At 41.3% G+C, this 12,778-nt stretch overlaps 1 protein-coding gene across 2 annotated transcripts in view; it reads right to left on the reverse strand.

Moving 5' to 3' along the window:
• The window catches only part of arhgap24 (Rho GTPase activating protein 24), a 233,485-nt gene that overhangs the window by 116,283 nt on the left and 104,424 nt on the right, over nucleotides 1-12,778 (reverse strand). For both annotated transcript variants that reach the window (XM_034296914.1, XM_034296915.1), the window contains one exon: nucleotides 2,901-2,988. In XM_034296914.1, the coding sequence (XP_034152805.1) occupies nucleotides 2,901-2,988 (88 nt within the window). The remainder of the gene's footprint in view (nucleotides 1-2,900; nucleotides 2,989-12,778) is intronic.

Here is a 12,778-nt window from a genome sequence, read left to right on the forward strand (position 1 = left end):
AATTATATATATTGATTTAGGCATAAAATAACACTTGCCTAAAGCTTGTCGAAACACTGTCATTTGTTTTTTTAAAGCATATGTGAAATGCTGAACAGCTATAGTTGGCTACAGCTGTCCACATGTTCACAGCTGAATTATTTAGGAAAATAAACATTTTCTAACAGGTGGTTTCTATCAACATGCACCAACTGCAACATATGGATCAATTAGTAATGAACAGCTACAGAACTTACAGAAAGATACAATTACTGATTTTAAACTTCTTTGATGTGCTGTGATGCATTTAGCATGGGGTCTTTGCATACTGTCAGAAGCTTGTATTCATCATTCCGATGTTGTTTGAGATGTAAATCTAATTAAAAGTCAGTGCAGTACATACCCTTGACTGCGTGTGATCAAGAAAGATGTATAGATCTAAGACAAAAACAAATACTTTCTTGCATATCGTTTAGAAGATCATGGGTCAGAAAGTTACAACTATCATCCTCAACTTCATAGGATTCATCCTATAAATAAGACTGATTGATTTGATTGTACGTGTGGTCACTTCAACCAGAATGGTTATGTATTGCAGACAGTAATAACTTAACGCATTACTGCATGTCTGCTTCACATCAAAACCCCAAAACTGTATTGCTATACTCTTGTTTAAAGATGTCCAGTAATAGTTACTTGTGCTAAAACATCAAAGGACATATGGAAATGTGTTGGGCTATCATTCACCCTCAAACCAAAGCCTTGTCTTCTGGCTGTTATGCAACAATGTAAGCACTAAGCAATTTTTCAAGTTTTAATGACAGGGAAAATCTAAGAAAAAATATGTTCTCTGTGCCGGTTTTTGGCTTAATAATTGCATTCACACATTTTCCAGTAAATGAGATAGTGTTCGCAATGTGAGGATGAAATGTTTTGTTGTTTGTAGTCCATGTACAATGCCAGGAACATGTTGCCCAGTGTCCAGAATCACACACTCACCCTTGTGGCTGGAAAGTCTGGACACACACACTGTGCATTGTAAGAGAGAAGATGGGTTGACTGGAAGCAGTGATGCATGTCTTATGAAATGCCACTGAATTGAATAATTAGTTTCAAGATGGCCACATCGAAAAAGTTATACAAATGTAAAGGAAAAGGCCAAACATCCATGAGGTTCCCCTGAAAACAGGCAAATCTTGCTGCTCGGTGCAAATCAGATGATAGATAGCAGGCAAGGTCTTATTCCTTCGAAACAAAAACAGACTTAAAATCCAAGAAGATTCAAGCTCCACTGAACTTCAAGGCTCGCCAGTCACTGCCTCTCATTTCAATAACCCACTCAAAAACACACGATCAGAAGGACGCATTGTGCTGGGTGAAATAAAAAAAGTCATGAATGTGAGAAATCTGTCATTCAATCATTCAATGGGCTATACAAAAATAAACCTCTTTGCAAACAAGATATTGAATCTCACTTCTATTCTCTCATCAAAAAAACGGTGAATGAACACAATAAACCAAGGACGAGTGTGGTTTGAGAAAACAAGAGAGAGAAAAGAGGGGAATATGCCAGAAGGAAAGGATGAGTGTTCTGTTCAAGAAAAGCAGGCAAATAACCAAGGAGAGTTCAGTTCCCTTCATGGGTCAGTACACAAGATCCGCTGCCCTCTACACAAATCCATCTCTGGCTGATCGATTGGAGTTGGTCACACATTGCCCTACAGACTAGCTGAGTGCTGTGGGCTGTTGTCTTTCAGTAGGGCAAAAGTATTGCACTATGTAGGGAATAGGGGGCTATTTTGTTCCCAGGGCACATTCCCTGACTGTCGCTCTCTGGGAAAATGGACTCCCTTATTTGTGTCTCTGCAGTACTCTTGAGTCAAGGCCACCTCGTCTGCAGTGGTTCAGGAGTTTTTTTTTGTGTGTGTGTGTGTGTATGTATGTGTCACTCAGAGATTCAATGAGCTCTAAGAAAGTCAAAGCTCATGTCCTCAAAGCAACATTAAAACATTTAAACTTAGTACTACGTTAGACTACAAAGCATTGTTGGTATGTTACAGCATTAATGCACCACCAGGAGAGAAGTGAACTCACATTTAAGCTTGGAACTTAAGAATAATGAGACATAACCGATATAACCAATCTATATTTGAAGCAAAGTAAACACAATGCATTTTGCCAGTAATGGAAGAAACAATGTTACTTCTGTCATGATACGGTGAGCAGCAGTTCCACAGTTCCATACACCCACTTTTCCCATCACTTACGAACACATCCCGGACTTGTTTTGTCACGTCTTAATCATGCACACCAGGTCCCTATCTACTCAATTGTAAGTGTTTAAATGTTTCCCCTCTGCTCCCCACAGTGTGGATCATTTTTATTGTCGTGTTTGCTGTCTAATGTAAATCTTTGAGAACCTTTATGTACGGTTTTGCTGCTTTAATCAGCCATTTTCTTTTGTGTGTTTTGTTGTGCTTGGTGTTTGTTTGTTTCTTGTATTAAAGAACCACACCGACTACCTCTGCCTGCATATGGTTCCTTGCTCCTGCAACACTGCAAATCATTACAACTTCTCCCACAGAGCAGATTTGGTAGAATTCATCCTATTGTCTGCTATTGTATTTCTTATAATGCAGAATCTCAAAAAAGAACAAAGAGCAAATATAATACAAAAAATCCATCATTCACAAATAAAATCAGTCATCCTTAGTAAGTTAAATGTGTGTTTGCTGTACTCTGACTACAAGTGTGCCAAACACCTTCAATTTGAGGATATGAGACTAAGTGTTACTATCACAATGTCTTCCAATTGTCATGATCACAAGATACCCCTGAATTACAGTATTGCTGGTGAATAACAAGACAGGATTTACTCTGGCTTCTGTAAGAAAAAAAGTAACTTAGTTTCTTTGTCTTACCTGCAACAACCTCAAACAGAAATTTTCCACCCTCTTCCCCATTGCTAGGATGCTCTGTGACTCTGTTTCCAGGTAGGATAATGGTTCCCTAGACAGAACAAAAAAAGAATAATTTAGATGTACTGCACACAATTTTTGCTCAAATATAAAAAATCCAAATGCATACAATTTCAATGGGACAGGACAAAACAGATTCACATTAATCATGCAATTGTTTTTATAAAAACAAATAAACACAAATATATATGGAGGAAATAATATACATTAAATGACACTACTGTCAGGCCATGGCTGGGGTGTCTCAAGGCATTTAAATGCGCCTCGGGGCCACAGTCCACATTCGATTGTCCTCAGTTAGAGTCAGCTGTCCTGTGTTGCCTCTAATTGGGGACCGTATTTTAGTTGCCCTTCTAGTTGTTTATGTTCTGGATCATTATTTGTGCCATGTGCCTTAAGTATGCAGTAATGCCTCTCCATTGTTTTGTACAAATAAAGGAATGACTACCTTTTCTCGCTTTGGGCCTCATGTCCTGCCTGCCTCAACCGTGACAACTACAGTAGTTATGATTCAGCATAACGTACAGTCAACTCAAGTATTAACACCCTTCATGCTAAAAACATAAGGCTGTATGCTTTTATTTCAACACAACAATTTATCAAACAAAACATTTTATTGAGTACTACAAATTTCTTGTTGGCAAAACATAGACTTCAAAAGTATTTAGCAAGGCAAAAAAGAATCTAAGAATCACAGTTTCAGATGTCAATAGTTCATAGTCAATGGAATCGTGGGGTCATTAAGTCTCAAAATCAACTGTTAGAAGCCACCTCCACGTCCACAAGCTCTTTGGAAGGGTTACACAAAAGCAGCCCTAATTAAGCCAAATCTCAATTCAAATCTCAAGTAACTGTCCACACCAGGGGGGTGGGGTTCATAAAATATTGATTGTAGGGGTGCCTATAGTTTTATCTTTGTTTTTCTGAAAATATGAAACTATACCCTGAATTGTTTACTGTTGTTGTGTTGAAAGTTATTGTGTTGAAATAAATGCATTTGGCTTGACCTTATGTTTACCAGAAATATTACTGTTTTTTCCAAATGTTTACACACTAAAATTGGAACTTGAATGTCAATCACTGAAATCTGAAACTCAGGGGTAGGTGTAATGCTTATCATTTAATTGATCTTATTAATATCCGTAAAGAGACAATTAAAACAAGAAACCAGGCAAGCTTCACCCGGTCCGCAACAAAAAAAATTGCCATCTCGAGATCCGAACCCAGGTCGCCCTCATGAAAGGCTGTGTCGTGAGCTGTACATCCAGTATAGCCTCATGTCTCAATCCTGAAAAAATCCTTGTTTGCCACTGGCTGTTTTAATAGTTAATTTGCCAATCCTAAGAGAAATGGATTCAGTTAAACTGACTAACGTTTCTTACTAAGTTTACCTGTACCACAAATAGCAGCTATGTATTGCGTTCGCCAATGGCCGTTTTAACAGCGTATTGGCCAGTAATAAGTTGTCCCCTTGCCATTCCGATTTTGTTTTCATGCAGTACTGCTGCCAGTGTCATCTCATCTTCATCCGCTTATCCGGTATCGGGTCACAGGGACAGCAGCTCCAGCAGGGGACCCCAAACTTCCCTTTCCCGAGCCACATTTGCCAGCTCTGACTGGGGGATCCCGAGGCGTTCCCAGGCCAGTGTCGAAATATAATCTCTCCACCTAGTCCTGGGCCTCCCCCAAGGTCTCCTCCCAGCTGGACGTGGCTGGAACACCTCCCTAGGGAGACGTCCTGGGGGCATCCTTACCAGATGCCCGAACCACCTCAACTGGCTCCTTTCAATGCAAAGGAGCAGCGGCTCTACTCCGAGTTCCTCACGGATGGCTGTGCTTCTCACCCTATCCCTAAGGGAGAAGCCAGCCACCCTTCTGAGAAAACCCATTTCAGCCGCTTGTACTCGCGATCTTGTTCTTTCGGTCATGACCCAGCCTTCATGACCATAAGTGAGGGTAGGAACAAAAATTGCCCGGTATATCGAGAGCTTTGCCTTCCGGCTCAGCTCTCTTTTCGTCACAATGGTGCGGTAAAGCGAATGCAATACCGCTCCTGCTGCTCCGATTCTCCAGCCAATCTCCAGCTCCATTCTCCCCTCACTTGTGAGAAAGACCCCAAGATACTTGAATTCCTTTACTTGGGGTAACGCCTCATTCCCTACTCGGAGGAGGCACTCCAATCGGTTTCCTGCTGAGAACCATGGCCTCAGATTTAGAGGTGCGCACTCGGCTGTGAACCAGTCCAGTGAGTGCTGAAGGTCAAAGACCGATGATGCCATCAGGACCACATCATACGCAAAAAGCAGCGACGAGATCCCCAGCCCACCAAACTGCAACCCCTCCCCACCCCGACTACGCCTCAATATCCCGTCCATAAAAGTTACAGACAGGAGTGGTGACAAAGCGCAGCCCTGGCGGAGGCCAACCCCCACCTGGAATGAGTCCGACTTACTACCGAAAACCCGAACACAGCTCTCACTTTCGACGTACAGGGATTGGATAGCCCTCAGAAGGCACCTCCTCACCCCATACTCCCGCAGCACCTCCCACAGTATCTCCCGGGGGACCCGGTCATACGCCTTCTCCAGATCCACAAAACACATGTAGACTGGATGTGCATATTCCCAGGCCCCCCTCCAGGATCCTTGGAAGAGTAAAGAGCTGGCCGGTTGTTCCGCGACCAGGACGGAATCTGCATTGTTCCTCTTCAATCTGAGGTTCGACTATCTGCCGAACCCTCCTTTCCAGTACCTTTGAATAGACTTTCCCAGGGAGGCTGAGAAGTGTGATACCCCTGTAATTGGCACATACCCTCTGGTCCCCCTTTTTGAACAGGGGAACCACCACCCCGGTCCGCCACTCCTTAGGCACTTTCCCCCGACTCTCACGCAATGTTGAAGAGGCGTGTCATCCAAGACATCCCCTCCACACCCAAAGCGTTCAACATTTCTGGACGGATCTCGTCAATCCCCGGAGCTTTGCCACTGTGGAGTTGTTTGACTACCTCAGTGACTTCTACTTCCCCATCAGCCTCCAGTTCTGCCTCCACTATAGAGGGAGTGTTAGTGGGATTTAGGAGTTCCTCAAAGTGTTCCTTCCTTACTGTACACTGTACTATTACCTCCTCAGTTGAGGTCAACAGTGTCCTATCCTTACTGTACACAGCTTGGATAGTTCCCCGTTTTCCCCTCGTGGGGTGGCGGACGGTTTTCCAGAAACACTTTGGTGCCGACCGAAAGTCCTTCTCCATGGCTTCCCCAAACTCCTCCCACACCCGCTGTTTTGCGGTACACTGCAACCGTCTCCAGAGTCCTCCGGAATAACATATCCCGGAAGGCCTCCTTCTTCAGTTGGACGGCTTCCCTGACAACCGTTGTCCACCAGGGTGTTCAAGGGTTACCGCCCCTAGATGCACCTAAGACCTTTAGACCACAGCTCCCCGCCGCAGCTTCGGCAATGGAGGCTTTGAACATCGACCACTCAGGTTCAATGCCCCCAACCTCCACAGGGATGCCAGAAAAGCTCCGCCGGAGGTGTGAGTTGAAGATATTTCGGACGGGGGCTTCCTCCAGACGTTCCCAGTTCACTCGCACTACCCGTTTGGGTTTTCCCGGTCTGTCCAGAGTATTCCCCCACCGCCTGACCCAACTCACCACCAGATGGTGATCGGTTGACAGCTCCGCCCCTCTCTTTACCCGAGTGTCCAAAACATGCGGTCTCAGATCTGATGACACGATCACAAAATCAATCATCGACCTCCGGCCTAGGGTGCTCTGGTACCACGTACACTTATGCGCTCGCCGGCGAGCCCTCCCTCTGGGCTTGGCTCCAGACGGGGCCCCGGGTTTTCTCCAGGCAGGGTAACTCCTCCTCTTCCTCCTTTGTACATAGAGGTTTTTTTAACCATTCTTAGTCTGGCTCCTCCCCTGAGACCACTTTGCCATGGGAAACCCTACCAGGAGCCTTAAGGCCTGGACAACACAGCCCTCAGGTTCATAGGAACACACAAACCTCTTCACCACGATAAGGTGATGGCTCCCGGGGAGGCCAGTGTCATCTATTCAACGCATTAGCTGCAGACTGTCTGGTGTTAAACACCGGCCGGTGTTACAGTGTTTGGACATTTCCAGATGCAACATAGGCGTGGCACAAGAATCCTTGGGCAGGAATGATCATGTAGGTGACTGCATCGATGACTGTTCAAAATGCTGCCAACGTAAATAAATCGTACATATGTTCATTTTGTCATTCTTATTTGTGTCATGATCACGTTTAATCTGTTTGTTCTTAGACTATGTATAACCTATATGGGAAACAATTTGAGATTGTTGACGATGCAGCTCGAACGCAGAGTGGATACGGTTGTTAATTGTGGTAGAGTGCAGGTGCGCACAAATAAACTTGTGATACAACATCTGCATCTACCATCGTCAAGTTTCATATTCATATCCTTTCATCATTTTCACCTACCAAAATCAAATCTTCAACAAAGGCAACACAGCAGGTGTGGTGTAATAAACACAAACTGAGTATACCCATCAAATTGAATAGGCATCGATACAGTCACTTACACGATCATTCCTGCCCAATATGTTTTTAATAGCTCAATATCCATGAGGTAGAGACCTACAAACAAGTGTGGTCGGTTCCTTTACCTCTCTTCTGAATGGTACACCTCTTTTATCAATATTCATTATCTGTATTTCATTTTAAAATTACATGCATTGTTACAACTCTATTACCTAATTCACATGAACTGTTTTCAATAACTTCCAATCCAGATGACATGTTCATCTAAAACCACTTTCATTTTGTTCTCTGACCTTCCTTGTCAATATTATGCCCCTTAGATTTGCCATTTCTAACTTCTGTAAATTTACAGGAATTTATCTTTCGAAACCACTTTTTTAATAGCTCACTATCCATATGATTTAGAGATCTACAAACAAGTGTGTTGTGTTCCCTTACCTCTCTTCTGAAAGGTACACCTCACATTTTTTCCAAATTCATAATCTTAAAATTATAAAATTACATGCATTATTAAAACTCTATTACCTAATTAACATGAACTATTATTAATAGCTTAAATTCCAGATGACATGGATGTCTAAAACCAATTGCATTTGTTTACTGACCTTCTTTATTTAGAGTACGCTCCGTAGTTTTGCCATTTTCAAATTCAGTGATTTTATCAAAATGTATCCTTCTATACAATACTTTTTGATAGCTCACTATCCATGAGCAAGTAGGGTGTGTCCTTTTCCCTCTACTCTCACAGGTAAACCTTTTAATATTTATACAACATTTTGGTATAATTTATATTTTTTTTGTGGGTAAATTATTTTCATTCTTTATTGCTGAGTTGTCAAACCGGTTCAACGGAGGGCCAATTGTCTGCATATTTTCCCTCTCACCTTGTACTTGATTGATTAATTAGGTCACTGATTGGTTTTTACCTTCACCAATTTATAGGACAAAACAAAAACCTGCAGACTCTCTGCACTCCATGAAACCAGTTTGACACCGCTGCTTTAGTGTATGCCTAGTTGGAGCCATTGATCACAGTGCCTCTAACTATATGGAACTACTTGCAATGATTATTTTTCTCCAACGATTATTGAAATATATTGGTGAAATTAACAAAACACAATTATGTTAACATTCCTCACCTACAAAAGATTTTCCTGTTTTGTTTATATTTCATTGTCACATTTGACTTAGTAGTTAAATGTTAAACTCCGCTCTGGCTGTGGGTTCAAGCCCCAGTCATGCCACTGTCGATTGTGGGCGGGGTGTCTGGTAGGGTGCTGCATATTGGGCTGGTGTCACAACCCCGTTCCAGCAATGTGTCTGGCGGGGCAGGTGCCTCTGACCTAGCCAAGCATATAAAGTAATGTAAGAGAGCATTTCCTCCAATGTGTTGGCTCACATTAACTTCATGGTTAATGGAGGGGTTGTAAAGAAGCAGACCGGCTGATCAGACAGGTTTCGGAGGAAGCCAGTGGCGATCTACAACTCTCCTGACTCCGCAGGGACTGTTGTAGTGGTGGGACATGGTTGTACAGTGGGGTTGGGGGTAAAATATTAAAATTAAAAAGAAAATAACAATAATTAAAGCTGCAAGCAACATTTAGCGGGTTTCAGCATTAAGCTATTAGTAGCCAGATTGCAGTTTTTCCAATAGGACACAAATCCAACTCATGTCCATAGCTGTAAACAATATTACATGTATGTTTTTCCTTTTCACTAGTAGCCCCATGTGGCCAAATGGAAACATAATTCATATAAACTAAACACACAACCCTGATCATGTGTACCAAATGTACCACACAATGTGTACCACACTTAACATCGGCCATTTGATGCTATAGAAGTAGTGTTTGAAGCATTTTCTGAATTGCTGAAAAAACGTTATGCCCGATTTAATGGGTCCCAATTGCAAATATGTTCCTTATGAGGAGATGGACTTATCTACCTCTTTTCAAGGCTGTATCTCAAAAGGGGTGAGCATGGTGACCTTAATAATGTGAAAAACCTCAATAGCCCCACTGGGTGGTTGATAAAAAATTCCCTGCAGAAATGTTTTCTGTATGGACCTTGTCAACATACGTACCAAGCAACGCTTGACATGAACTTTTTGGCTCACCAGCAATTGTGGCTAGTGGTTTTCCAAAGTTACTAGCCACTCAGCATTTTCACTAGCCACCATTTCGTTGTTGGGAAATAATGTTTTATTTGTTTATCAGTTCTACATGATAGGTCATATATGTAATCTCACTGAGAGAAAAAGAACAACAGATTCTGTGTTATGGCTATTATGGCGCCATTGTTCGACCAAACTGAATTAACTTGCATGTTACATTGCAGTTTTCAGGAAATTTGCCTGAGATAAATATGGATACTTCAATAGTCTGACACTATCAGAACAGTACAACACCTTATGCACCAAACAATGTAACCAGGAAGTTGCTTGAATTTTTCAGAATGTAATAAATGTACCGTAATCAGACTTCACCAGCGCAGAGCATATTAATGATTTCAACTTTTGCTTGTTGTACGACAAATGAATGGGGTCAGAACAGATAATCATTATCATTTTCAAAGGTATGCTTACTTAATTATGCGTTTTATCATCAATGATGAGCAAACTTTTTCTTTTAGAATTGTTTAATTTCGATGATCAAAAGGTTCAAACATCAGTTAGAAGTGGAGCTGTAGAAACCAATAAAAACAGAGAAATTACTTAACAACTGAGAATGGTATATCTACTGATGCGTGAACACAACACCCTCTTTACCATAAGCAATTTTTTTATAGCTAAAGTATTAGTTATAATGTTCATGTCACCAGGATGATTTAAGGTGAACCAATGCTAGTTTAGACTGAGACTCTTGTAGCATTTATTTTTAATGAAATAATCATGGCAACGTTGCATTCCACTAAACATTTGCTTATATTAGCATGTCATTGTACAAATGAAAACAGAGAATTGCCTTAGCTACATGAGCATAGATTACCTACTAAGGCTTGAAAGCATGACACCATCCCTAAATGGTCAAATTATTATTAGCTAAACTGTACATTATTCAGCTTTTCTAGCAATTACGAGCATAGATTAGCTACTGAGGCTTGAAAGCATGACACCTAAATGGTCGTTTTTGAATCACTAAATGGCCAAATTATTATTAGCTAAACTGTATGTTATAAGGATTTTAGATGGACTAATGCTAGCTTAAACTGAGGTTAGTTAAATATATTTCTGTTAGCTAACGTTACTAGCTAGTTAACGTCGATAGAATTTATCGTTTAGGTTAGCCTTTTTTTTTTACTAGGTCGTTTATTTAAATGAAAATAATCATGGCAACATTGCACTAAATATTTGCCTATAGTAGCAAGTCATTGTACAAATGAAAACATTGGATTAAATAGCTACTGAGCACAGATTGGCTACTGCGGCTGGAATTCATAACACCATATCTGAAATGCAAATAAAAAATTGCTAAACAGTCAGTTATAATGTTCATGTAATTTTACATGGAGTAACTAGCCAGACTCGTAAAAAAAAGCCACCAGCTGTTAACTAATGAGGCAATATGAATTGCATGTACAGTATAGTGTGTTGCATTGGGGGTTAAACAGGGACAACAATATATTGTTTTGCTGGATGTTGCACTGTGCTCCATGATTGCAACTTATATTTGTAATTTTACAAACTCTTCTAAGTATTTCGTACAACACATCGAGACGATGCCTGATGATTTCAGCTGTCACTCTGCTGACACCTCACCCTCCCCTGTGTTGTCCCTATCCTTGTCCATCAAGTCATGCTTCCGACCTGGACTAGGTTTAAATACACTCTAGACTCAGCCCACACCTATTTATTAATAATTATAATTATAATCTTAATATGTTCACCTGGCACAGCCAGAAGAGGAGTGGTCACCTAGCCACTGAAATTCAACACTACTGTTGTTTGCTCATTGGAGTTTAAGGCCAGGTGTTTTGTAAAAGGACTTTGTGACAACTGCTGATGCAAAAAGGTTTGTATAAATAAATTTGATTGATTGATTGACATTCACTGCGGTACTGAAGAGTTTTTCCGCAAAATATAACACTTATGCATTATAATAGATGGAAAATATAAGGCCTTTACACACAGCATTGTCCCAGGTTAAGACTGGCCCCAGATTAGCTTAGCCTGTGTTCACACAAGAGTTTGTCAACCCTGGCCTAAGGATTCACACTTGTGTTCCTAAGCCCTAGGCTAACGGACAAATACAACACAATACCATTTTACATTCTATGATAAGCTGCAAATGTTGCGTTCTTTCTGACATGATAATAATGTTACTGTAGCCTACATCACTGACACATGATCAATGCTACCACGATTCAATTAACGACTTCATGACATCGACTGATCAAGATGCCCACTCTGTCGGTATTTACTTGAACGACTTTGTAATAACTACGCAAAGAAAGAGAAAAACTTTAGTCAACCTTAATTATTTCAACATATTTGCTGGATTTACATCCAAAGCAAGCTGCAGTAACTATTTTTCCTAGATAGAGCAGGTATAATGAAATTAAAAAACTTTGGAGAGTGAAAGGACCAAAACAGACGATGCTGTTGGTAACGGTGCACGTCACAAGCTTATGTAAATTAAGTGAAAGGACAGGTTTTGTGATTGAACAATAAATGTTATATGGTTTGTTCTTGACCCTGTTTCACAATGGTTCTTTGGTCAATTTTTTTCTGGAGCCAGCCCTGAAATGTCGGTGCTAACACTGCTCCAGAGCATGGCCAGCTAGCCCTAGGCTAAGTGTGGTGCTTTCCCACTTCAAAATATGCAAGTGTAAAAACTTGCTTAGCCCTGGGTTTAAGATGCTCTTAGCCTTTTGCTAAGGTGCAGTGTAAACACATCTAGTGTGGTTGGAGGAATTACACAATGAAGAACCCAGGCTGAGGACTGGCTGTGTAACGCCTGGGATGACAACGCTGAAGCCTTGGGTTCTTCCATCTCCGCTTGGTTGTAATCTTGTGACATGTTTTGTAAATTCTTCCGACTGCTTGATAGTCACAGGCTGGATGTCTGTTTTTATGCTGTGTTGAGGACGGTGTTAGCTTAAGGCGGGGCATCAGGGTTTTACGTCAGTCCGCAGTCACAGTCACAATCTAACCCGCTCACATTTTCCAGAAATAGTTCCAATCTAACAGAGTCATACTATTATGTGGGCCCTGTTTTGGCCCTAAATTAAACACTTTTCAAAAGGTGTCCCATAAACTTGCATTAAAAACCATTTGATCAGTCACACCAGCC

The sequence above is a fragment of the Esox lucius genome, chromosome 14 (assembly GCF_011004845.1).
Source record: "Esox lucius isolate fEsoLuc1 chromosome 14, fEsoLuc1.pri, whole genome shotgun sequence".
Taxonomy (NCBI): Eukaryota; Metazoa; Chordata; class Actinopteri; order Esociformes; family Esocidae; genus Esox; species Esox lucius.